We start from the raw sequence: 23,553 nt of genomic DNA, 5'->3' as shown, positions 1-23,553 counted from the left end.
TTCACGTGTGTGTGGGGAGATTCTGGGTTCGGGCTTTCGGAGGGTCGGGATGGGCTTAGGCGTCTGCCACAATCCCCAGGCCTTCTGAGTGAGTGTCACAGGAGGCAGCTTCCGGTAGGGGCTTGTGAGAGGCAAGTGAAGTAGGGTGAGGCCTCGGGGTGGTTGTGCAGATTCGTTCAGCCGCAGGGCCATCGCCTTGCCTGGGGTACGTGTCAGTGGCATCTGGCAGGTTGGTGTCGCGCAAAGACTAAACTGACCTGTGTGATCTCTCCAGAGTTACCCAGCCTCGGACCCTCTGCCCCTTCATTCTGAAGGAAATAAATCTGCCCCACCTATCTGCTAGAGTGGTTCAGAAGAGCAAATGAAAAAGTGTTTTGGGAGCTACAAAGTGCATTGTTATAAAATGTAGTTGCGTAATGTAAATTAAAAAGCCAATGGATACAGCAAAATAAAGTTTTTAGATTATTTAACTGTCTTTAAAATAACTGATAACCTAGGGAGAGAAACCCTTGGAGCACGAGAATTTGTTGACACTCTTAAGACCTTTGATAGCTTAATAAATAGCCTCTACTGTTGTAAATGAAGTAGCGAACATCTTAATGATTCCATTACATATAAAATCTGTTTACTAGATTTGCTTCCCCCCCCTTCATGAGGTCTCAGAAATGTTTGGGTGTCCAATAAGTATTTTTTTTAAGCATAGTATTTTTTTATTGGAGAGAGTGTATTTATGATTGTTGAAATAAAAACCTTACGCAATAGATCTTGCCTTAAATCTCTGTAGCAACCACTGGGAAACTGGCAGTTAAAAGTAGAAGAACATCTGAATTGTATAAATATGTGTGGTAAGTGTTGTAATTTGTCATAAAAATGGTATTTTTTAGTTTATAATCTTGCCCCTTTGATGTCCAGTATTTTGGAGTATAATAATCAGAGTGTCCTCATGTGGAAAATTAACTGCTGTAATTGTTTTTGCATTTAAAATGCATTTTGGGGGGATACATACAATATAACATTTTTGTGAAAATGCTTTATAATATAAACAATCTGTTACTCATATCAGGAGAGAGTAGCAGAAGATATCCTTCTGCACTGACTATACCTCCTGTGATAAACGCATTGGGCATAATGTGTGCTATGGACAGCCTTTATTTAATGATCATTTGTGTGTATGAGGAAAAGTTTAAAAATTTTATCTTGTACATTACAAAAGAAAATATTGAAATGCTTACTAAAAACTATAGTTACCTTATGTTTTTAAATTTTATATTTAGATTCAAACCTTATGGATCTCAATGGTTGTTGGCTCATTTTTCTCTCTTTAGGAATGTTTTGTTTTCTAATTCATATAAATTAAATGATATAGATGTAAGTTAATTTTATTTTGAATTAATGAAATCAGTTAAAAATGTATGAACAAGTAAAAAAAACTAAAATAGGCTACTTGGTAAATCTTACTTGCTTTTGAAATATAGAAAAGAATTCACAGAAGAGGAAAAAGAATCACCTTTATTCTCAAGGAAATATTAGAGTTATTTCTTCTAAATCGATGATCCCTAAAGTTTTTTTGATGAAATACTGTTTAAAATCTTTTTTATTGAGAAGTCCAGAGAATATTGTATTGATACAATGCTTTGAGTTGTAATACTATAGTTTAAATTTAAATGAACTTATTAGCAATTTAAAAATAGAGAATAAAGAGGTTATTCAACATTTATAAAAGTGACTTGATGTGACCTCTGAAGTATTATAATAATATAGTTTATATATAGTAGACTAAAATTGGGTGGATTTAGGTAGTTTTTCCTTTTTTCTATCAAAGGTTTATTTTGTTGTCGCCTGAGTTCAGTTCCTAAAAGCACAGTTTATTCGCATTAGTCTTTTCAAAGACATTATGCAGGATTTTAACCCCTTTATCTTAATCTGGGATGATAACCAAAGAAAAATGAAAAAATTAAGCGTGTAGTGCTTTAAATTGAGTTTTATTGGTTTATTTTTTGTTTTTTTCCCATTGTGGGCAGTCGAGAGAGACTACATTTTTACCTGTTTGCTTCTCCTCTGTGTATACCGCTCCTCTCCCCAATTTTCTTGCAGTACTGACCCAGTGTTAGGTCGATGGTATCAGATTAATTTTCAACCTCCTTGTTCTCACGACAGACCATTCCTGGGTCCTGTGATTAATTATTTTTGATATATTTATTTTTGTGAGGAATGATTTATATAGAAGTTTATCTCTCCCTTTCTCATCCTACCAGTTTCCCTAAAACTCCCTGTCCCCATAATATTTCTGTGTATAGGTAGAGTTCTCTGCTACCAATGATGTTTATAGAAACTTCAGTGAAATGACTCTTCAAGAATTGGTGCATCAGGCTGCCTCCATTTATTCAGATAAAATAGCTGTATGTTTTGATGAGTGTAACAACCAGCCTCCAGTTTATTACACCTATAAGACTGTGGTTAATGCTGCTTCAGAATTATCAAATTTCCTGCAATTACACTGTGACTTTCAAGGAATTCGAGAAGTTGGTCTGTACTGCCATCCTGGGATCAACTTACCCTCTTGGATTCTAGGGTAATTGTTTTAATATTAAATTTTTAGATTTTTAACCTAATTTATAATTCTTTAACACATAGAATATGTTGTAACTTACTGTTCTGTTTATTTTTATGTATTGCTTGTTTGATTTTAGGCTAAAAGGATTCATATATACCCCAAGATTATTTTTAATCATTTAAGTTAATTTGAGCTTATGTAGGAGAGACCAGAAGTTTTTTCCAATAGAATACTTAAATATCTGCAAAATATAAGGGCTTCATTTGTCTGCCAAAAGAAAACAGTCATAAATTCTGATGTTATGGTATTTCTGAAATACTTGTTTTCTTTGATTATAACTGTTTGTTTTTTTTTCCCGAGACTGAAGTTTTAGGTACTCAAGTAGTCAGTAAGTGAATGAATGAATGAGAGTTTTGGATGATGGTTCATAAAAATTGAGCTATGAACTGAGGAAGACACTAAATCATTTGCAAAACGTTCATCATTATTGTTCTAGAATATTATCCTTATATAGTGATTTCTGTGTTAGGGTTCTGCATAAATAAGAGCTGCTAAAGAATTAGAAAAGTTGATATTCATCTCATGGGATGTGTTAGATTAATTGTATAAATGCAAAGCAAAAAAGTTAAAATTTTACTTTCATCCAATCATTGACAAAATTTTATTAAGAATTTCCTACAAAAATCTATCCCCAAAGTATACCTCAAAGTACTTTTTAAAAATTTTATTTTGAAGTAATCTCTACATCCAAAGTGGGGCTCAAACCCACAACCCCAAGATCAAGTCATATGCTCTACTGACTGAGCCAGCCAGGTCCCCCTACCTCAAAGTACTTTTAGTTAAAACAACTGATTTTGGATCTTATTGTCACTTATTCAGTTTTAAAGTTCATTTTCCTCCCCCTTAAGGTATCCTGGTTTTGGTGAAATGTCATTTTTAGTATAGATTGTATTAATCTGCATACTAGTAAGTTACATGTGACTATTGAGCATATGTTAGATGAAGAAACAAGACACTGATACCTGTTTGGTATTCTAGAAGTAGTGTTTACCATGTATATTACACTGTAGTACATTAGCTTTAAAAAATCTTGGATTTCTGTTTATGAAGTGATAAAAATTTAATAATGGATATTCTGTCTTAAAGACAAAATAAAAATAACTATAACCAAAGATGTGTCAACAAAAACTTTGGGCATTTCTGATATAGTCCATAGTAAAGTATGTAGAGAAATAGAACTATTTAAAGATGATTTTCAACAGGTCTATGCTGACTCTGTACTGTTTCTTTAGAATTCTCCAAGTCCCTGCTGCTTATGCTCCTATTGATCCAGATTCACCACCAGCATTATCAACTCATTTTATGAAAAAATGTAATCTAAGTTATATTCTTGTTGAAAAACAGCAAATTAATGTAAGTGTGTGTATTTAAATTGGTTTTTTTTATGTATTATCTTTCAGTTGAAGAATGTGTGTGTCTCCTTCCGTCCGTCTGTCCGTGTCCACCTTTTCTAACTCTGCAGTTTCTCAGTCTCAGCACTGTTGATATTTTGGGTTGGGTAATTGTTGTGAGGAGTGTCCTGTATATTATAGGTTGTTTTAGCAACATCCCTGGTTTCCACCCCCTGGATGCCAGTAGCACCCCCTGTTCCCCCACCGAGTTGTGACAACCAAAATTGTCTCCAGAAATTGCCAAATGTCTCCTGGAGACACCCTTTACCCCCTACATTCTGTTGAGAAACACTGCTCTATAGCATGAATGGGTGTTCTAGATGTAAAATAAGGTACTGCATTGTTTTGAATTTCTTTTCTCTTTCTGAAGTTGTTTCTATACTAGGAAAATTTTATAATACTTGCCACAAATATAAGAGATGAGTCAATTCACAGTGGTCAACAACATTAAAGAATTATAACCAGGCTTCAATTTTGAAAAAGAGATTAGCACTTACACCAGACCTCTCTGGAAAACTTAATTTATTTTTTAATTTTTTAAATGACTACCAACCAAATATCTAGCCAAGGAACACTGCTTTATGGGTAATATTTGGTGTTAGGTGTTCAGTAAGATGCGTCCCGTGTTTCATTATTTCTTTATTCGTAAAATAGTCTTTTAAAATTGAATTTAGTATCTTTTTAGCCAAATTAAGTAAATCTGTATTAATCTGTCTCCTACCAAATACCTGAGCCAGAAACTCTGCAATCTTTGTAGGCTCACTCTGTATTCAGAAAGTTACGCAACTATTGGCTCTTGCTCATAGGCTTTGTGTGTCTACTCTTGTTGCAACAGACTAGGTCAGGCCTATAGAGCATATCTCAATTGTTGCAAAAGGTTCATTGGAAGACCCTCACTTATCAAAAGTCTTATCAATCTATCCTTGATGGAGTAAAGTCTAGCCTGTGCTGTTGTTCAGTTGGACCTCATTGCTTATAGGTTAAGGTGTAAACCGGTTAGTATTGAGTATATAAAGTTATTAAGGATAGCATCACCTCTCCTACTTACCTTCTTCCTCTCCCCCAATTCTTCAACTTTGGAATGCTTAACGTTCTCCACAACATTAACTTTCTTAGATCATATACTTTGCATTAGCTATTTGCCTAATAAAGTACCCCTCTTTATTTGGACAAAAGCTACATATAACCCAAATATTAACATATGATGTAGCAATCTCACACCTTCCAGACAGTTAAATTCAGTTTCCTGTATCCTCATTAACATTTCGAGCATATGCATTGTCACAGTTGCCCTACAGTTGTATGTTTTTATGCCTTTTTATTTTGAAGGTGACCTTGAAAGTAAGGACAACACTTTATCCTTGCAGGTTTCTAATTTATTTTTTTAATCCCTAGTTATATAGAATTACACAAAGCCATGTTGAAGGAGTAAATGAATACTTTGTTTTACTTCTATGTAAAAAAGAATGTCTCTTAACATATTAATATTGTGAACTTTTTCCCCATGTAACAGAAATTCAAATCTTCCTATGAAATATTCTTGAATTATGATACACTTAAAGAACATAGTGACCTAGTACTCTTCAGACTTCACTGGAAAAATGTTGAAGGGAGCTTGATGCTAAATAACAGAAAACAGAAATATGAAAAAGAAGAAATGACAAACAGCACAAATTCTGGGAACAGCAATGAAGAAAAGTCAGAAGAGCACATGGATGTGAGGGGAAAGCATTGCTTGGCCTATGTTCTCCATACGTCAGGCACTACAGGGATACCTAAGATTGTCAGAGTCCCTCATGCATGTATAGTCCCAAACATCCAACATTTTCGGTGAGTTCTGTCCTTCAAATCCTTCTTCAAAACTTCTACTTTAAAGGGGAAAAATATTTTTTTAAAGATTTTTGTGTATTTATTTGACAGAAGGGGAGAGTGCAACCAGGGGGAGTAGGAGAGGGAGAAGCAGGCTCCCCACTGAGCAGAGAGCCTAATGCAGGGCTCGATCCCAGGACTGTGGGATCATGATGTGAGCCAAAGGCAGACACTTAACCAACTGAGCCACCCAGACACCCCAAAAACATTTAAGTAAACTCTACCCCCAACGTGGGGCTTGAACTCATCATCACCCCAAGATCAAGAGTTTCATGTTCTACCAACTGAGCCAGCCAGGCACCCCAAGGAAAAATTTAATTTTTATTTATTTTTAAAGAATTTATTTGAGAGAGTGAAAGAGAACACAAGCAGGGGGAGCAGAGGGAGAGGGAGAAGCAGACTCCCTGCTGAGCAGGGGGCCCGATACAGACACCGGGCTGGATCCCAGGACTCTGGGTTCATGACCTGAGCTGAAGGCAGGCACTTAACCAACTGAGCCACCCAGGTACCCCTCAAGGGAAAAATCTTAATCTCTGTTCTTTATAACTTTTTTTTAAAGATTAATTTATTTGAAAGAGCACGCACATGAGTGGGGGGGGGAGCAGAGGGAGAGGGAAAGAGAATCTCAAGTAAACTCCCCGCTGAGTGCTGCAGAGCCCGAGTTGGGGCTCAGTCTCAGGACCCTGAGATCATGACCTGAGCCAAAATCAAGAGTCAGATGCTTTAACTGACTGAGCCACCCAGATGCCCCTGTTTTTTAGAACTCTTATTCCTAAACTGATAGTCATAAGTAGTTGGGTCTCTGTTTTGACTATATCTGAACTTTAGTTCTTTGAAGGCTAGGACTTCACCTCTCTGATCCAGACCTGGAGCCAAACAGGGAGCAAACAAATGATGGTTGAAGCTTTGCTTCTTAATTATTGAGAAAGAAGTGTATTCCTGGCAGAGGTGCGGCAAAGGTACAGAAGAAAGGAGTTTGGCTTGCTAGAGTGTATCAGGGCAGGGCTGGGGAAGGAGTTGGGAGGGCAGGAGCCATGGGACCTGAGGGGGCAGGAGCCTCGTATGCCTTGTTGAAGAATTTTGCATTTAAACCCAGTAGATGTAAAAAGATCTGCATTTCATTAAGCTCATTCCTATAGCATTACAGAATTCAGTTTGCTCATCAGGAGATGAGAAATCTCTATGAAGTCGATTCTCAGTTTGAGAAGAAAGAAGGAAGTAGAAGAGGAAGGGAATCAAAGGAGAGTAGTCTTAGGAAGTCAAAGGAGGAAACAAATACAGATATAGAAACTTTGTGAGACAGAGGCACCTGGGTGGTGCAGTCCTTAAGCGTCTGCCTTCAGCTCAGGGCGTGATCCCAGCGTTCTGGGATCGAGCCCCACATTGGGCTCCTCCGCTGGGAGGCTGCTTCTTCCTCTCCCACTCCCCCTGCTTGTGTTCCCTCTCTCGCTGGCTGTCTCTCTATGTCAAATTAATAAATAAAAAAAATCTTAAAAAAAAAAAAAACTTTGTGAGACAAATGTGTATTTTTATGTCATTTTAAGTTTTATGTAATTAAAAACTTTCTAACAATCACATTTTAAAAATACAAAGAAGTAAGAGGGGTGCCCGGGTGGCTCAGTCAGTTAAGCATCCGACCTTGATTTCGGCTCAGGTCATGATCTTAGGGTCGTGAGATTGAGCCCCATGACAGGCTTTGTGCTGGGCGTGGAGCCTGCTTAAGATTCTCTCTCCCTCTCTGCCTCTCTCTCCCTCTCTCCCTCCCTTTCCCCCCTCACCCCACAAAAAAGGTAGAAAGAAAGAAGAAAATTTAACAATATCTTATTTAATTCAGTGTATCTAAAATAGCAGTATGTAATCAATATGAAAATCAGGTATTTTACACTTTTATGCTCATCTTAAATCTAGCATGTATTTTACACTTACACATCTCAATATGGATTAGCCACATTTTTAGTGCTCATTAGGCACATGTTTCTAGTGCCTACCATATTGGACAGTGCGGGTCTAGAAGAAGGGAATGGTGAAATGAGGCAGAGGAGTCTTGTAATTGATAATCTGGTCTTCAGTGACTTTATTTCTGAGTGTCCAAGACTGAGAACAGACTACATTAGGCTAGGGATAAGGGAATGAGAAATAAGGAAATGGAGATAAGACAGTGTCCATTTCTAGGAGCTAGTTCTAATGGGAAAGAAAGAATTCTGGGAGGGTATAGGTTTATCTTTAAGATGGGAGACTGGGGCACCTGGGTGGCTCAGTCAGCTAAGTGTCCCACTTTGATTTCCCCTCAGGTTGTGATCTGAGGGTCTTGAGATCGAGCCCCATATTGGGCTCCGCACTCAGTATGAAGTCTGCTTGAGATTCCTTTTCCCTCTGTCCCTTCCCTCACACATGTGTGCACACGCATGTGCGCTCTCTCTCTCTCTCAAATAAATAAAACCTTAAAAGAGGGGTGCCTGGGTGGCTCAGTCGGTTAAGCGGCTGTCTTCAGCTTAGGTCCTGATCCCAGGGTCCTGGGATCGAGCCCCGCAGTGGGCTCCCTGCTCAGTGGGGAGCCTTCTGCTCTGCCTACTTGTGAGTGCGCTCTTTCTCTGTCAAATAAATAAATAAAATCTTAAAAAAAAAAAAAAAAGATGGGAAACATTAATAGGCTGATGGTAGAGAATTGGTAGGGAGAACTGTTTTTTGTTTTTTGTTTTTTTTTTTAAGATTTTATTTATTTGACAGAGAGGCAGCGAGAGAGGGAACACAAGCAGGGGGAGCGATAGCAGGAGGCTTCCCGCTGAGCAGGGAGCCCGATGCAGGTCAGATCATGACCTGAGCCGAGGGCAGACACTTAACGCTTAACGACTGAGCCACCCAGGTGCCCCGGGAGAATTGGTTTGAAAAATCAAGAAATAGTGTTGTAAAGGAGTAAGATACTTTGAGATGGAAGGGTAAGGAATGTTAGAGGAAGCTGATGGATTGTAACTTCCTACGCAATAGAAGGCAAAGTCATGTGTTAAGAGTATGAGAGGTGAGGTGGGATGGAGATGCAGGAAACTTGAAGAGAGTAGAGCAAATTTGGAATCTAGTGGGGGTGGGAGAGGCACTGGGCCAGCAGAGGCAGGAATTATGTGTAAAGTGGGAGCAAGTGTGTGCCCAGTGAGGGATAAGGGGCTGATTTATTAAAGTATAGGAAATTCTTGATTGCTTGAATTTAATGAAATCTATTTACCTGTTAAAAATCCCTTTTTGGTTTATTTTGAGGGCCATAAAAGTCACGTGCAGAGGGGTTTTATAGTAGGTTCACTCTTGGTTTCCTTCCTGGGAGTAAAAGCCACTCTGAAGAAGGAATTTATGGCAACTTCATTTCCCAGAAGTTGTTACAATAATCATATAAGGGAAGCTCTAAGCAGGCTTCTTTCCATATCTGTTAAATCCCAAATATCCTCAGCTTAAAGTAATCTTCATATCAGCTCTGGGGTTCTGAGTGGGTCCCCACAATACGATACTTGAAGATGTTTTGAAGTTAAGGCAATCGCTGGTTTTTAGATAGAGTGGTTTTGTGTGTTCAAAATGAAGCAATGCCACAGGCTTGCCAGTGACTGTCTAATACTCTGTAATATCCTAACGACATACATTCTGCTCTTTGTTCAGCTGCTGAGAGAAAAGGCCAAAGAGTGCGAAAAGGGATTTAGAGGTCTCTATTAAGCATCATTAAATAAGTCGGATAGAATAAGTCTCTACCAGAAAAGCAGAACCAGGAGGATTTATCAGGGACTTACTATAAGAAATTGGCTTACGTTTGTGGGGGCTAAGCAAGACTGGTCTGTAGTATAAATAGAAAGGGATGATAATGAACAGGCTGGAACCCCATAGGCATGAGCTTGTTCACAGATAAGTCAGGAAAGATCTAGGGGGGAGGGAGAGTAATTGTAAACCCAGATGCTGTGTCTCTTTTTCAGAGAAAGCCTAACACTCTTTAAAAGGCCTTCCGGTTGAGTAAATTGAGTTAACCCAGGATAATCTCCCTTTAGATTAATGTCAGCTGAGTAGGGACTTTGTCTACAAAATCCCTTCACTGCTGCACCTAGGTTAGCGTTTGATGGAATAACAGAGAGGTGTGTGTTCTACCAAATGGCAGCCACCTCCCTTCTCTTCCGTTCTTGAGAGAGAAGATCCCTGTTTTTTACCCTAATGGAAAACATACTAGAAAGGAAATTCTGGGGACTGTGGTTCAATCCAGCCACATTTACACATCAGAAAGCCATCACAGATGATAAAATATGTCATGGTAGGAGGTGGATATTGCTTTAAATGGCTTTTAATCCTTATGTTCATAAAGAAGAGTTATAGAATTAATAGCACATTTTGGTTAATCTACGAGAAAAAGAGTAAAAATCTGGCCAACATCCAGAAAATTAATGGTCATAATTTTTTAGGTTATGTGATTACCAAATGTTAGACATTTCTTAGAACTGCATTCTGTTTTGCCTTAGGGTACTTTTCAAGATCACACAGGAAGATGTTTTGTTTCTGGCTTCACCTCTGACCTTTGATCCTTCCGTTGTGGAACTATTTGTTGCTCTATCAAGTGGTGCCTGTCTGCTTATTGTACCAACTTCTGTCAAAGCGCTTCCATCAAAGTTAGCTGCTGTTCTCTTTTCCCATCACAGAGTTACTATTTTGCAGGTACATTTTGGGGGCAAATGAAATGCTTTGTCTTTTATTTAACATTTTTAAAGTTTTAGAGAATATTTTGTATTCCTGTAGCTTTTTTATAGTAGGTTAGTGATAATCGAGTTAGATTATTAAGGGTTGTCTCCTGATGATATCACTTAATTTGCTTGAGAATGAAAAATCAGTTAATTCTATTTAGAAAATTATTTCACTGTCCATTTGGTACAATAATAACTAGAAGAAGTTGACCTTCTTTCACATCTGTTGGGATACCCTGCCTCTCCTATCTTAAACTTTAGCTTCTGGTGGAAAACACAGAGTTAAAGTAAGTTAAATTATAATTAGTTAGGAATTTAGATTTTGACTTTTTATATCAGTATATTTTATGTTAACTTATGGAAACAAATACTTAAGAGATTTTAAAAAATATTATCTGAAAGTATGTGACTGGTATATAAGCCTTAAGATTATTACATTGCAAGTGGTTAAAGATACTAAAGAGAATTAACAAAATTATATGCAAATCATGATAAACTAAAAATAGCAGATTTATATCTAGTGTAAGAGACTTGAGGATGTTAAATTTCTACCCTAAAGGCAAAATTTGATATTGACTTTGTTTTTAGGCAGTTTTTTATCCTTTAAAAAAATATAATTTTGTATATATTATAGATATATTATTTATATATATTATTTATATATATAATTTTGTAGATATATATATATAATATATATAAAATGAATATAGTAATGTGGCTTGCTGGGTATATCAATGCATATAAATTCTCATCTATGGTGATCATTCTATCAGTCTGGACAAGACTTGAATTTTGTAGGAAAACAAATTATATTAAAGGAGTATAGTTTTCAGGAAACATTTGCAAAATACCTAAGTAAACTTGAAAGTTACTAAAGGAAAGGAGACTTTCCTTCTATGTCAAGTCAATGAGTTCTATCTCTTTAAATCTGATCCCCTTGCTTAGTTTTTTTTTTTTTTTTTAAGATTTTATTTATTTATTCGACAGAGAGAGAGACAGCCAGCGAGAGAGGGAACACAAGCAGGGGGAGTGGGAAGGAAGAAGCAGGCTCATAGAGGAAGAGCCTGACGTGGGGCTCGATCCCAGAACTCCAGGATCACGCCCTGAGCCGAAGGCAGACGCTTAACCGCTGTGCCACCCAGGCGCCCCCCCTTGCTTAATGTTTTAGCACATTTTCAGAAAAATTTACTTTAGCATTGGGTTTTAACCTTTTTGGGGGCCTTAATCTTTGAGAAACATATATACATTTACTAACTCTGATCCCAGAACACAGCAAGTTGTGCATATAGCTTCATGATGATTTTATTTAATTCACAGTACTTAATTTGGAGTATTACCAGCAGGTCAAATTTGAGTTATTTTTGTTTTTAAAGATTTATTTATTTGAGAGAGAGAGAGAGAGAGCACGAGCAGGAGGGACAGAGGGAGAAGGAGAGAATCTCAAGCAGACTCCCCGCTGAGTGCGGAACCCAACCTGGGGCTCCAACTCATGACTGTGAGATCACAACCTAAGCCAAAACTGACTCAGATACTTAACTGACTGTGCCACCCAGGCGCCCCCAGATCTTGAGTTTGAGGAAGGAAGAGAAGTACACAAGCTGACAGGCTATCCTTTCCTCTGTATAAGGCATGTCCTGACTTGTTAGAAGGTTGGGGAGGAAGAACTGTAAAGTATCCTCCAAACTTTTTTTGAGTTGGAAAAAACGAAGCAGGCAGCTCCATACAGTTTCCATAGTTTTATGCGTGGTAACATACTGATCGGGAGGACCAGGTGGGTGATGACGCGGAGGGGTGCAGCTATTCTCTGCAAAGACCAGACCTTAGTCTACAGATCTAGACCAAAGGGACGTGTAGGGGAAGGCACTGTAGTAAGATCAAAGGGTCTCATGTACCTGACAGCTAATCTTTCTTTAGATGTCATGGCACCATCTGTACTTCAGAAAGGGGAGAAAATGCGTTATCTTGAACAAATTTGTGGAGGGCCAAAGCAAGCCTCCCCCTCCTCCTAGCCTGGCGGCAGTGGGCATTGCTAAGCTATGTATATTAATCTCCAAAGGGCCTGTAACACCTAGCCACCAATGTGAACAAGATCTTGTTAAACCGCCCACATGAACAAGATGGAGTGCTAAGGATGGATTCGGTATTGTCAGGTCTCTTTATGTCTCATAGTGAGACATTTGTTGTTAGGGTTCATCTTTTCCTTCCAAAGTCAAATTTCTTATCAAATGATATATAAATCACCAAGGATTTTTGTTTTTTTGCCTATATAATATATATTCTATACTTAAAAAAAAAAAAAAAAAGCTTCCTGTATAGATTTTATTTACAACTAATGACCTTACCTGAAAACCTACTTGGGTATATTTTAAGATTGTGTTTGAGAGAGTGCACGTGGTCACGAGCTGGGTAAGGGACAGAGGGAGAAGCGGACTCCCCACTGAGCAGGGAGCCCGATGGAGGGCTCAATCCCGGGACTCAAGGATCTTGACCTGAGCCCAAGGCAGGCGCTTAACCAACTGAGCCACCCACGCACCCCACTAATTGGATATTAAGCAAGGATCTTTTTTTTTTTTTTTTTTTTTAAAGATTTTGTTTATTTATTTATGTGACAGACAGCCAGCGAGAGAGGGAACATAGGCAGGGGGAGTGGGAGAGGAAGAAGCAGTCTCCCAGCAGAGGAGCCTGATGTGGGGCTCGATCCCAGGACTCCGGGATCATGCCCTGAGCCGAAGGCAGACGCTTAACAACGGAGCCACCCAGGCGCCCCTAAGCAAGGATCTTAAAAGCTTAAAAGAGAGTACATGCTTTGTTAAGGTTTTAAAAATTAAAAAAGAACATCTTGATTTACTGTGGGGGAGAAAGGCCCCAAAGTGAAATGGACTAAGCCTTTGAGGAAATTAAAGATTGACTTTGTTTCAGGAATAAGGAATAAGGACCTTTTGGAAAGAAGGGTCTACTTTTTGGTTTTTTACAAACCTAAAATACATTTGAGCTTTTTGCTTTTTTTTTTTTTTTTTTTTTTAATATACTCTGGGTAGCAGAGTTATATTAAACGTGATGCCCTTTAAAAGTGAAATCATTTAATTAGAGCAAAATCTTGGGTTGCTAGCTACCAAAATGTCAGCATAATAGTGTTTTTCATTTTTATGTGAATTTTTCCTTAGAAAATTTGGAAGGAACTGTAACATTCCCTGTTTTATCTGTTATTTACGAAGTCCTATTTTTCTGTGCCTAGGAGGATTTGGTAACACAGTATATTGACTAGTATTCTGCCACTAAATTTTATCATTTCAGTTTATGAGTATCTGGAAAGTGTTACTATTATGCTTTATCTTGCTGAGTATTCGTAGCTGTGCATTTATTTGTAGAGTTCAAAGTTGAAATTATCTTTAGCACCAGAAATTAGGCCAGAACATTTCTTCTTTTCTTTCTTTCTTTCTTTTCTTTTCTTTTCTTTTTTTTTTAAGATTTTTTTATGAGAGAACGAGCAATCATGTGCATGTAGGGGGAGGAGCAGAGGGAGAGAGACAAGCGGACTCTGCTGAGCACCAAGCTCAACGCAGAATTCTGTCTCAAGGACCCTGAGATCATCACCTAAGCTAAAATCAAGAATCAGATGCCCAACCAACTGAGCCACCCAGGCATGCCCAGAACATTTCATTTTGATAAGAGATTTTCCTTATGACAAAACTTGGTGGAACAGTTTACTTGATTTAGGGTGCCTTATAAGTAGGGTGGCCATTATAATTTATTACTAAAAACCCAGAATCTTGAGAGTGAATGGAGTTGGTAAATTCCTAGACAGGGATCTGGAACAGTAAGCTTGTCCTGGGATGTTGGGTCATCCTATTACTTAAATATTTTGACAAACCAAGACTTTAAATCATCTTTTTGAATTAAAATTCAAGTTGTCCATTAGGGCTGCTTCTAGCTTTTATTGAAAGAAACCATTTAAAAATCTTGATCCACATGGAAATTTTCTATGGTCAAGTAAAGAGACTGGCAGATCCTCTCCCTAATAAAGAGCACCTGTAAAGCTGGACAAAATTGACAAAAATCAACTACGTCAACACTTTGGAAATCAACCAAAGGCCTACAACTATCTGAAAAGTGTTTGTTTTTAAAAGCTGTTGCGTTTTGCATAAAAATGGAAGTCGTGGCATTCTAGACTAAGCTGCTCTCCCTGCCTCCCCCAGCACAGTCAAAACAGACTTTTCTGTTTTGTCAGGGCCTGTTGCTCAAAAGGGGTGTATTCAGTTTGGAATGGTAGGTTATGTCCATGCCTAAAAGCACTGTCTGTGGAAATGATGTTGAAGTGGGCGAGCACGGAGGGCCAAAATCTCCACTGGTTTGAGGTTGTGGTGATAGGGAGGGAAAGCACATTTTGGCTAAGGCTGCACGTGTGAATCAGACCAGAGGGCCCAAGCACATTCCTGGCTGACCTTGAGGGTATGTGTATGTACTTTAGAGACACAAAAGGACCCATGGAAAATAAAAGCTGGATTAGGCTTGAAAATGGGCTTAACTTTGAGCTCATCTGTCTATACACACAAATCCATCACTGTGGGCAGTCAGTTGTTGCTCGACTACTGAGCTATACAGACACAAGGTGACTCATAGGAAGTAAGACTTAAAAATGAAAACTATATTTAAGGGGTACCTGGGTGGCTCAGATGGTTAAGCGTCTGCCTTTGGCTCAGGTTATGATCTCTGGGTCCTGGGATCGAGCCCCATGTTGGGCTCCCTGCTCAGTGGGGTGTCTGCTTCTCCCTCTCCCTCCCCACCCCCTACCCCCTGTTCATGCTCGTGCGCTCTCTCAAATAAATTTAGAAAAAAAAAAATTTAAAAGAACAAGTAAGCAATGACATTAGTGGCCACACATCACCAGGAAGACAGATTTTACAGATTTAATCCAGGCTAGTTAGTAACAAAAAAGCAAACAAGCAACAGGAACATTTCATAATGATAAAATGGTCAGTACATCAAGAAGTACATGTTGTATCAAGAAGATGTAACGATTATAAATGTATATCCACCTAAAAATAGAGGTTCCAAATATATGAAGCAAAATGGAAATGGACAGGATTGAAATGAGAACTGGACAACCCAACAGTTCGAAATTTTAATACCCCACTTTTAACAATTGAATGAAATCTAGTTTTTCAGAAATCAGAACATATAGAAGACTTGAACAACATTATCAACCAAATTCCATTTATAGAACACAACATCCAGTAAATGCAGAATACGCATTCTTTGCAAGCACATTGAACGTTTTCTAGGATAGATCATATTCTCAACCCAAAACAAGTTTCAGTAAATTTAAAATGTGACCAAGTGGCATTTATTCCAGGAATGCACATTTGGTTTAACATCCAAAAATCCACTGATAATTATGCTTTTTGTTCATTATTTATGTAGCATATATTATCTCAACAGATGCAGAAGAAATATTTGGCAAAATCCAACATTTGTGATGAAGAAAAAACCTTAAGTAGGAATAGAAGAACCTTCCCAATATGATGAAGGGAACTACAGCTAACCTCCTATTTGGTGAAAGACTACACGCTTTTGCCCTAAGAATGGAAACAAAACAAGGATGTTTGCTTTTGTCACTTCTCTTCATCATTACCCCGGTTGTTCCAGGCAGTGCAATAAGGAAAACAAAACAAAACAAAAAAACCCCCCAAACTCAACACATTACTGATAGAAGTTAAAGAGCTCAATAAATGAAGAGACAGTTCATGTTTATGGATTGAAGTCTCAATATTGTCAAGATTTATAAATTAAACATAGTTCCTATCAAAATCCTAGTAGAGCTTTTGGGGTAGAAATTAATACATTTTAAATCTTACAGGGAAATGCAAATGCTAGTCCTGATGTGTACAATGGGCTACTACTCAGCAATAAAGAGTCCCATCGTCTGAGTGTTTGTGCCCCCCCCATTCGTTAAAATCCTAATGAACAATATAATAGTATTAGGAGGTGCAGCCCTTGGGAGTTTTTAGGTCATGAAGGTGGAGCCCTCATAAATGGAATTAGTGCTCTTGGAAAAGAGACCCCACAGAGCTCGCTAGCCCCTTCCACCATGTGAGTGTACAACGAGTTGGCAGTCTGTAACCTTGAAAGCGGGCTTTACCAGAACCTGACCATGCTGGCACCCTGATCTTGGACTTAAAGCCTCCAGAACTGTGAGAAATAAATTTCTATTGTGTGTAACCTACCTAGTCTGTGGTATTATGTTACAGCAGCCTGAACGGAGACAAGAAGGGAATTGACAAATACAAAGTAGGTGCATCCCAAAGTATTTATATGGAGTGAAAGAAGTCAGGTCAAAACAGAGTATGTGTTGTGTGATTCCATTTTCATAAAATTCTAGAAAATGCCTGCTGATCATTAAGAAATAGATCAGTGGTTGTCTGGAAAAGGGGTCCAGTCGAAGGCAAGAATTACAATGGTAAAGTAGGTAATTTTAGGGCTGAAGAATATATTCACTATTTGGATTATGGTGATAGTTTCACTCATATCTATATATCTGTATCTCAATTTATATTGTATGCTTTAAATATGTACAGTTTATTGTATGTCAATTATACCTCACTAAAGCTGTTTTTAAAGATCTTTTTTCATACTGAGGAACTTCTTTTAACCCTTTATATACTTTTTTTCTACATAGAGATAATGGGAAAGAAAATGTGAACTGATTTTATATATTTTGTCCTTTTTATCTTTAAACTGTCTTAACTATCCATTGAAACATAACTAATATTTTCTTAAGGTTTTTGCTAAAGCAAAATTGATATCCACAGTAAGAAGGTAATGCTGCTTCAAATTTCCAAAATGATTTATAATTTGATAAACACGGCCTTAATTTCCATGTGGGTGCCCATTGTTAAGCTTTGAACTAATTATACAGTATTTACTTTTTTAAAGAAATGAAGGGAAATAAATTATCTTTAATGTATTCACAGGCAACACCAACATTGCTTAGAAGATTTGGGTCTCAGCTTATCAAGTCAGCCGTTTTATCAGCCAGTACTTCTCTTCGAGTATTAGCCCTTGGTGGTGAAGCATTTCCATCATTGACTGTTCTCAAAAGCTGGAGAGGAGTAGACAATAAAACACAAATATTTAATGTTTATGGTATCACAGAGGTATCAAGTTGGGCAACTTTTTACAGGATTCCAGAGAAGTTTCTTAATTCTACTTTGAAGTAAGGGTTTCAATTACTAAGTAGACTAGAGAGAAACTGTATTTTTCCAGTATCTTAAGATTAACACTAATAATGTTTTTGATAGGCACTGCAGTAGTAATTTTAGGAACATTATTTTATCTAGGATTTTTATTCTTAAAAATTTTTTAGAGTGAGGGAGGGTGGGGGAGGGCACAGGGAGAGGGAGAGAATTTTTTTTTTTTTTTAAGATTTTATTTGAGAGAGAGTGAAAGAGCAAGAGAGAGCACGAGGGGTAGGGGTCAGAAGGAGAGGGAGAAGCAGGCTCCCCACTGAGCAGGGAGCCCAGTGCGGGGCTTAGTCTCAGGACCCCGGGATCATGACCTGAGCCAAAGGCAGACATTTAACCGACTGAGCCACCCAGATGCCCTGGGAGAGAGAGAATCTAAAGCAGGCTCCATGCCCAGCACAGAGCCCAGTCTCACAACCCTGAGATCATGGCCTGAGCTGAAATCAAGAGTCAGCTGCTTAACCAACTGAGCCACCCAGGCGCCCGTATTTTATCTAGAATTTTAAGCTGGGGATCCAGAACCTTTCTTATAACTGGTGCTGCAGATCCTGCTATAACTTTTTTGTGACTGAACAGAAATAAATAACCTATTATACTAGATTTCCACCTAACCTTTTCCTCTTGGCAGTCTTTGAATTATAAGATAACCAAAACTTTTATTTGGTATGATGTGATTTAAATACATTGGAAAATCTTCTATTCAAATGAAAAATTTAAATATGGTTTGGGTTGTTGTGTTTCCATAGATGTGAATTGCCAGTACCACTGGGATTTCCACTGCTTGGAACAGTAGTTGAAGTCAGAGATACTAATGGCTTCACAATTCAAGAAGGCCATGGCCAAGTATTTTTAGGTGGTTTTATATTTGTTGATTGGGAATATTTTTTTTTTTCCAAGAAAAAAAAATCTGATATGTTAATTTTATTCTTTGATCAATTTGTCTTATGTCTGGTATTCTTTTCAGTGATGATAATTTTTAATCTCATTCTCACAGTCATGAAACATTTAATATGTTACCATAATTATTTCAGATAACAGTGTTTGATACCCTTAGGGAAGATATAAAAGTAATTTAGAAATTGCAAGTTGGACCTTTATAGCCAAAATTCTCTATAATCAGTATTCTAAGAATTTTTTAAATCACATATATGTTTTTAGAAATCTTGTTTTTCACTTTATTTTACTGAGGTTATTGTATTTAATTTTATCAGGTAACATTTAAAAGTGTGCTGTCCCCTTTTCATATAAATATTCAAAATGTGAAACTTAGTAACTGAAATTTTGAAGGTGTTCTTGATTTGATGGTTTTTAATATATTTTCATGGATTTTTTTTATTACGTTGATGTTTATATCTTGTGAAGGTGGCAGAAACAGAGTATGTTTTCTTGATGACGAAATGACAGTACCACTTGGCATAATGCGAGCCACGGGAGACTTGGTGATGGTGAAAGATGGAGAGATGTTTTTCTTGGGACGAAAGGACAGTCAGATCAAACGACATGGCAAACGTCTTAACATTGAACTTGTGCAACAGGTAGAACTATCTAAATATTAAGTATCTACTAGCATATGTAGGTTTTAGAGGTAGCCACCACTGAGAATGTGCCGGCATTCTCTATTAATGTTATTTAAACCTAAGATTTTTTGTATTAATGATGAATGACAGTAGTAAGTGTGGGTTATTCAGTGTACCCTTATTCCCGGCATGAAGAGAGGGTTGTTTTTTAGATAAGTGACCGAAGGGATTTCGATAACTGTGAAAATAATGGTTTACTTTGCTCTGAGAGCAATTATTTTTGAAAAACGTGAAGAACCCAGTGTGCTGGTAATAGCAATAGTAGCAATCAATTTTTTTTAAGTCTCTAGTTATTTTATAATATAATTTGACTGTGTTGATTTCAGACATGAGAAGTTTGAGCATTTAGAAAGTTTGCTTTTAAATGTCCTCTGACAAATTGGGATAATCTCTCTCATAGGTTGCTGAAGGACTTCAGCAAGTGGAGTCTTGTGCAGTTACATGGTATAATCAGGAAAAATTAATTCTGTTCATGGTGTCCAAAAACGATTTGGTAAAGGAATACATCTTTAAAGAACTGCAGAAACATCTTCCAAGTCATGCAATCCCGGATGAAATTTTGTTGATCGATTCTCTACCATTTACATCTCATGGTAAAATCATTTGAAGCAGCTGTGTTTTGGTGCCAAATGAATACTAATTCATAACCGGTTATTTTTTATTTTTTTTTAAAGACTTGTTTATTTGACAGAGAACACAAGTAGGGGGAGTGGTAGGCAGAGGGAGAGGGAGAAGCACGCTCCCCGCAGAGCAGGGGGAGCCCAACGTGGGACTCAGTCCCAGGACCCCGGGATCATGACTTGAGCCGAAGGCAGTCGCTTAATCAGCTGAGCCACCCAGGCACCCCATACTGGTTTAAACGCCTTTTCAATCCTTATTATTCTAAGTAATATTAGCACATATTGTGGTAGACCTCTATTAAGTGCTTTATATAATTAACTCATTTTATCTCTAGAAAATCCTGCAAGTAGGTAGTATAATTCCCATTTACAGATACGGAAAATAAGGCTTAAAGAGGTTAATTTTCACAAAATTACATTGCTGGTTAGTGGTAGAGTTGAAATTCTATCTAAGACTTTTTGATTTCAAAACATATGTTCTTAATGACCATATTGCCTTCCCAGTCTCACCTTTATTAAATATTTACATCAAATGCAGTAATTGTTCAGTTAGTAGGACCATTTCTTTAACTCTATAAGATAAACATTAGCTCTTCCTTTCTTATTACCCATTACATTCTTGGTAGCATGGGACTACTTTCTTTAGAATTGATTATCTTTCACAAACTATAAGGTTTCAAACTTTTACACTGAAAAATGTGTGGATTCTTATGACTAATGAAGATAGGGTTTGAACTGAATTTTTAAAATAATTTTTCTTTTTAGGCAAAATTGATGTTTCAGAGTTAAACAAGATATATTTAAATGATTTAAACTTGAAGTCTGAGTGCAAACTTAATGGAAAAGAGGAACTTTGGGAAAAATTACAGTATTTGTGGAAGGTATAACTTTTAAGATACAAATTTGTTATTATAGAGGTCGTGTTATATCTTTTGGGACTATTAACATCCTAATACAGCTGATAAAGTTTTCTAAGAATGTTATTGGTGCCCGAATGTTAAGTAATGTTAAATAATATCCTGTTGTATATTCAATTGTATTAAACTAATGATTAGGTTCTCTTCTGTAAGATTAAGCTCCCCACAAAGAAATTTATTAGAAGCGAGGTAGAACTAAAAGGCACAGGTAGACAAGACCCATGTTGACATAACTTTTCCCCAATGGGGCAGTGGGGTGCAGTGCTTGTCAGAGTTGAGAAAATGACCAAATCTTGCTACACTACAATCTGTGGTATAAGGGCTTAGGCCATTACTCCCGAGGAACTTGCATTAACATGTATGTTTCTGGTTAATGGAATTTATATATACAGATCTTCCTCAATGTATGATGGGATTACATCTAGATAACCCACTGTAAGTTGAAAATTTCATAGTCAAAATGCATTTAATATACCTACCGAAAATCATAGCTTAGCCTAGCCTACCTTAAATGTGCTCAGAACGCTTACATTAGCCTACAGTTGGGCAGAAACATTATTTTATAATAAATTGTTGAATATCTCAGGTAATTTATTGCATACTGTACTGAAAGTGAAAAACAGAATGGTCGAATGGGTACAGAATGGTTACAAGTGTATCAGTTGTTTACTCTTGTGATCACATGTCTGACTGGGAGCTGTGGCTTGCTTGCTGTTCCTGCCCAGCATCATGAGATAATGCATGTTGCTTGACTGGGAAAAGATCAGAATTTGAAGTACAGTTTTCAATGAATGCATATTGTTTTCACACCATTGTGAAGTTAAAAAATCTTAAGGGATGCCTGGGTGGCTCAGTCAGTTAAGCATCTGACTCTTGATTTAGGCTCAGGTCTTGATCCCAGGGTCATCAATTCAAGCTCTGCACTGGGCTCCACACTAGGCATGGAGCCTACTTAAAAAAAAAAAAACAACAAAACCAACAACAACTTAAGTCAAATCATTATTGGGGACTGTTTGTATATATAGAAATATGTATAGCAAACAATTTAAATTCTGAAATATGTGTATATTACAACCATAGGTCAGTACAGTTTTTCTTAGCTAAAATGTGGAGCTTTCTGAAGGGTTCTGAAAAGAGGTTGTAATTGTATAGTCTTGTCTGAAAATAAAGGATATCTTGATAAAAGTCTTAATTCACTTCATTCTTGGATACTTGGAATATAATTTTAATTTAGTGAAGCAAATGAAGATAAATATTGTTCCCATATTATAGAAATATCAGATATTAAGTATTTTGTGGAGTTTATAGTTAATAAATCATATTTTTATAATTCTACTCGCTATTTTATGGGTAGGAAAAGTTCTCTAAAGGGAAATATAACTTGTAGTTTTAGAGTTTGTGACAAAATTGGTAGCATAGTGATGGTCTTCTTTACTATAAAGAAAATAACTTTAAAATTTATTTTAATGAAAATATTTTGTGCCTTTTCATATCATTAATATAAGTACTATGCTCTATATATTACCTATAAATTGGTTGAATTGTTTTGGTTTTAGGCCTGTACTTCACTATGTTTCTCCCTTTTCTCATCTGTAGTCTATTCTGAATCACTCAGAAGATCCTTTGAAGGTTCCTGATGAGTCACTCTTCTTAAATAGTGGTGGAGATTCCTTAAAGTCTATACGGCTCCTCAATGAGATTGAGAAACTAGTTGGCACATCAGTACCTGGACTTCTGGAAATTATTCTTAGCAGCCCCATTTTAGAGATTTACAATCATGTCCTTCAAACAGTGTTTCCAGATGAAGATCTGGTATTTAGCAAGAATTATGCCGTGAAAAGAAAATTCAACGACGTTAATCAAGAAGAAACCAGTGGAAAATCTTTACGTCAGAAATCTGTCATGATGTTAAGTTGTGACGATGAGCTAACTGCTTTTACTGCAGTGAGCAGAGGGAGTCAGATTTTGTCACCGAATACTAAGTTTTTAACTAAGTTAGGACTTTGCTCTTCAGCCCATTCTTCTGATTTAATGTCACAGACTAATATTCAAAATGTGGAAAGCTTAAATCCTCCAGCTCTTATTAGGAAGTCAAAAGATCCATCCTGTGTTGCAGAAGTTTCTGAAGAGGGAACATGTGTGCTAGCAGCCAAGAAGATGGAGCTACATGTGAGGTGGAGGTCAGACACGGGCAAATGTGTGGATGCTTCGCCTCTAGTTGTGATCCCTGCTGTTGACAAGTCATCCGCAACTGTGTACATTGGCTCCCATTCTCACAGAATGGTTGCAGTTGACCTTTACTCTGGAAAGGTGAAATGGGAACAGATTTTGGGAGATCGAATTGAATCCTCAGCATGTGTATCTAAGTGTGGAAACTTTATTGTAGTGGGTAAGTTTCTGAATTTGAGGTTCATAGAGTTAATTACCATATGATAATGCTAGTACAAGCAAGTTAAATTTGAAAACTTAAATATGGTGGGTTTGGAGGTTGTTAAAGAATACTAGTTACCCACGTGCTAATTCACAGTGTGGGCCTTGGGTCTTAGTCCCTGGATTTGAACCTAGCTCTAAAACTGTACTCAGCTCTGTGAACTTTGACACGTTGTTGAACCTCTTAGGACCTC

General features: G+C 37.4%; 1 protein-coding gene across 14 annotated transcripts in view; it reads left to right on the top strand.

The window, feature by feature from the left end:
• The window catches only part of AASDH (aminoadipate-semialdehyde dehydrogenase), a 39,204-nt gene that overhangs the window by 91 nt on the left and 15,560 nt on the right, over positions 1-23,553 (top strand). For 5 of the 14 annotated variants that reach the window (XM_048211877.2, XM_026508939.4, XM_026508944.4 and 2 more), the window contains exons 2-11: positions 2,298-2,572; positions 3,847-3,967; positions 5,519-5,835; positions 10,356-10,548; positions 17,546-17,787; positions 18,562-18,668; positions 19,178-19,350; positions 19,793-19,985; positions 20,778-20,893; positions 22,526-23,318. In XM_048211877.2, the coding sequence (XP_048067834.2) occupies positions 2,298-2,572; positions 3,847-3,967; positions 5,519-5,835; positions 10,356-10,548; positions 17,546-17,787; positions 18,562-18,668; positions 19,178-19,350; positions 19,793-19,985; positions 20,778-20,893; positions 22,526-23,318 (2,530 nt within the window). Of the gene's footprint in view, positions 230-784; positions 846-2,297; positions 2,573-3,846; positions 3,968-5,518; positions 5,836-10,355; positions 10,549-17,545; positions 17,788-18,561; positions 18,669-19,177; positions 19,351-19,792; positions 19,986-20,777; positions 20,894-22,525; positions 23,319-23,553 lie in introns of those variants that run through there. The other 9 variants (XM_026508940.4, XM_026508941.4, XM_026508943.4 and 6 more) reach the window with 8 other exon arrangements.

Source organism: Ursus arctos, unplaced genomic scaffold (assembly GCF_023065955.2).
Source record: "Ursus arctos isolate Adak ecotype North America unplaced genomic scaffold, UrsArc2.0 scaffold_9, whole genome shotgun sequence".
NCBI classification, from domain to species: Eukaryota; Metazoa; Chordata; class Mammalia; order Carnivora; family Ursidae; genus Ursus; species Ursus arctos.
This window is presented reverse-complemented; position numbering and strand designations above follow the sequence as displayed.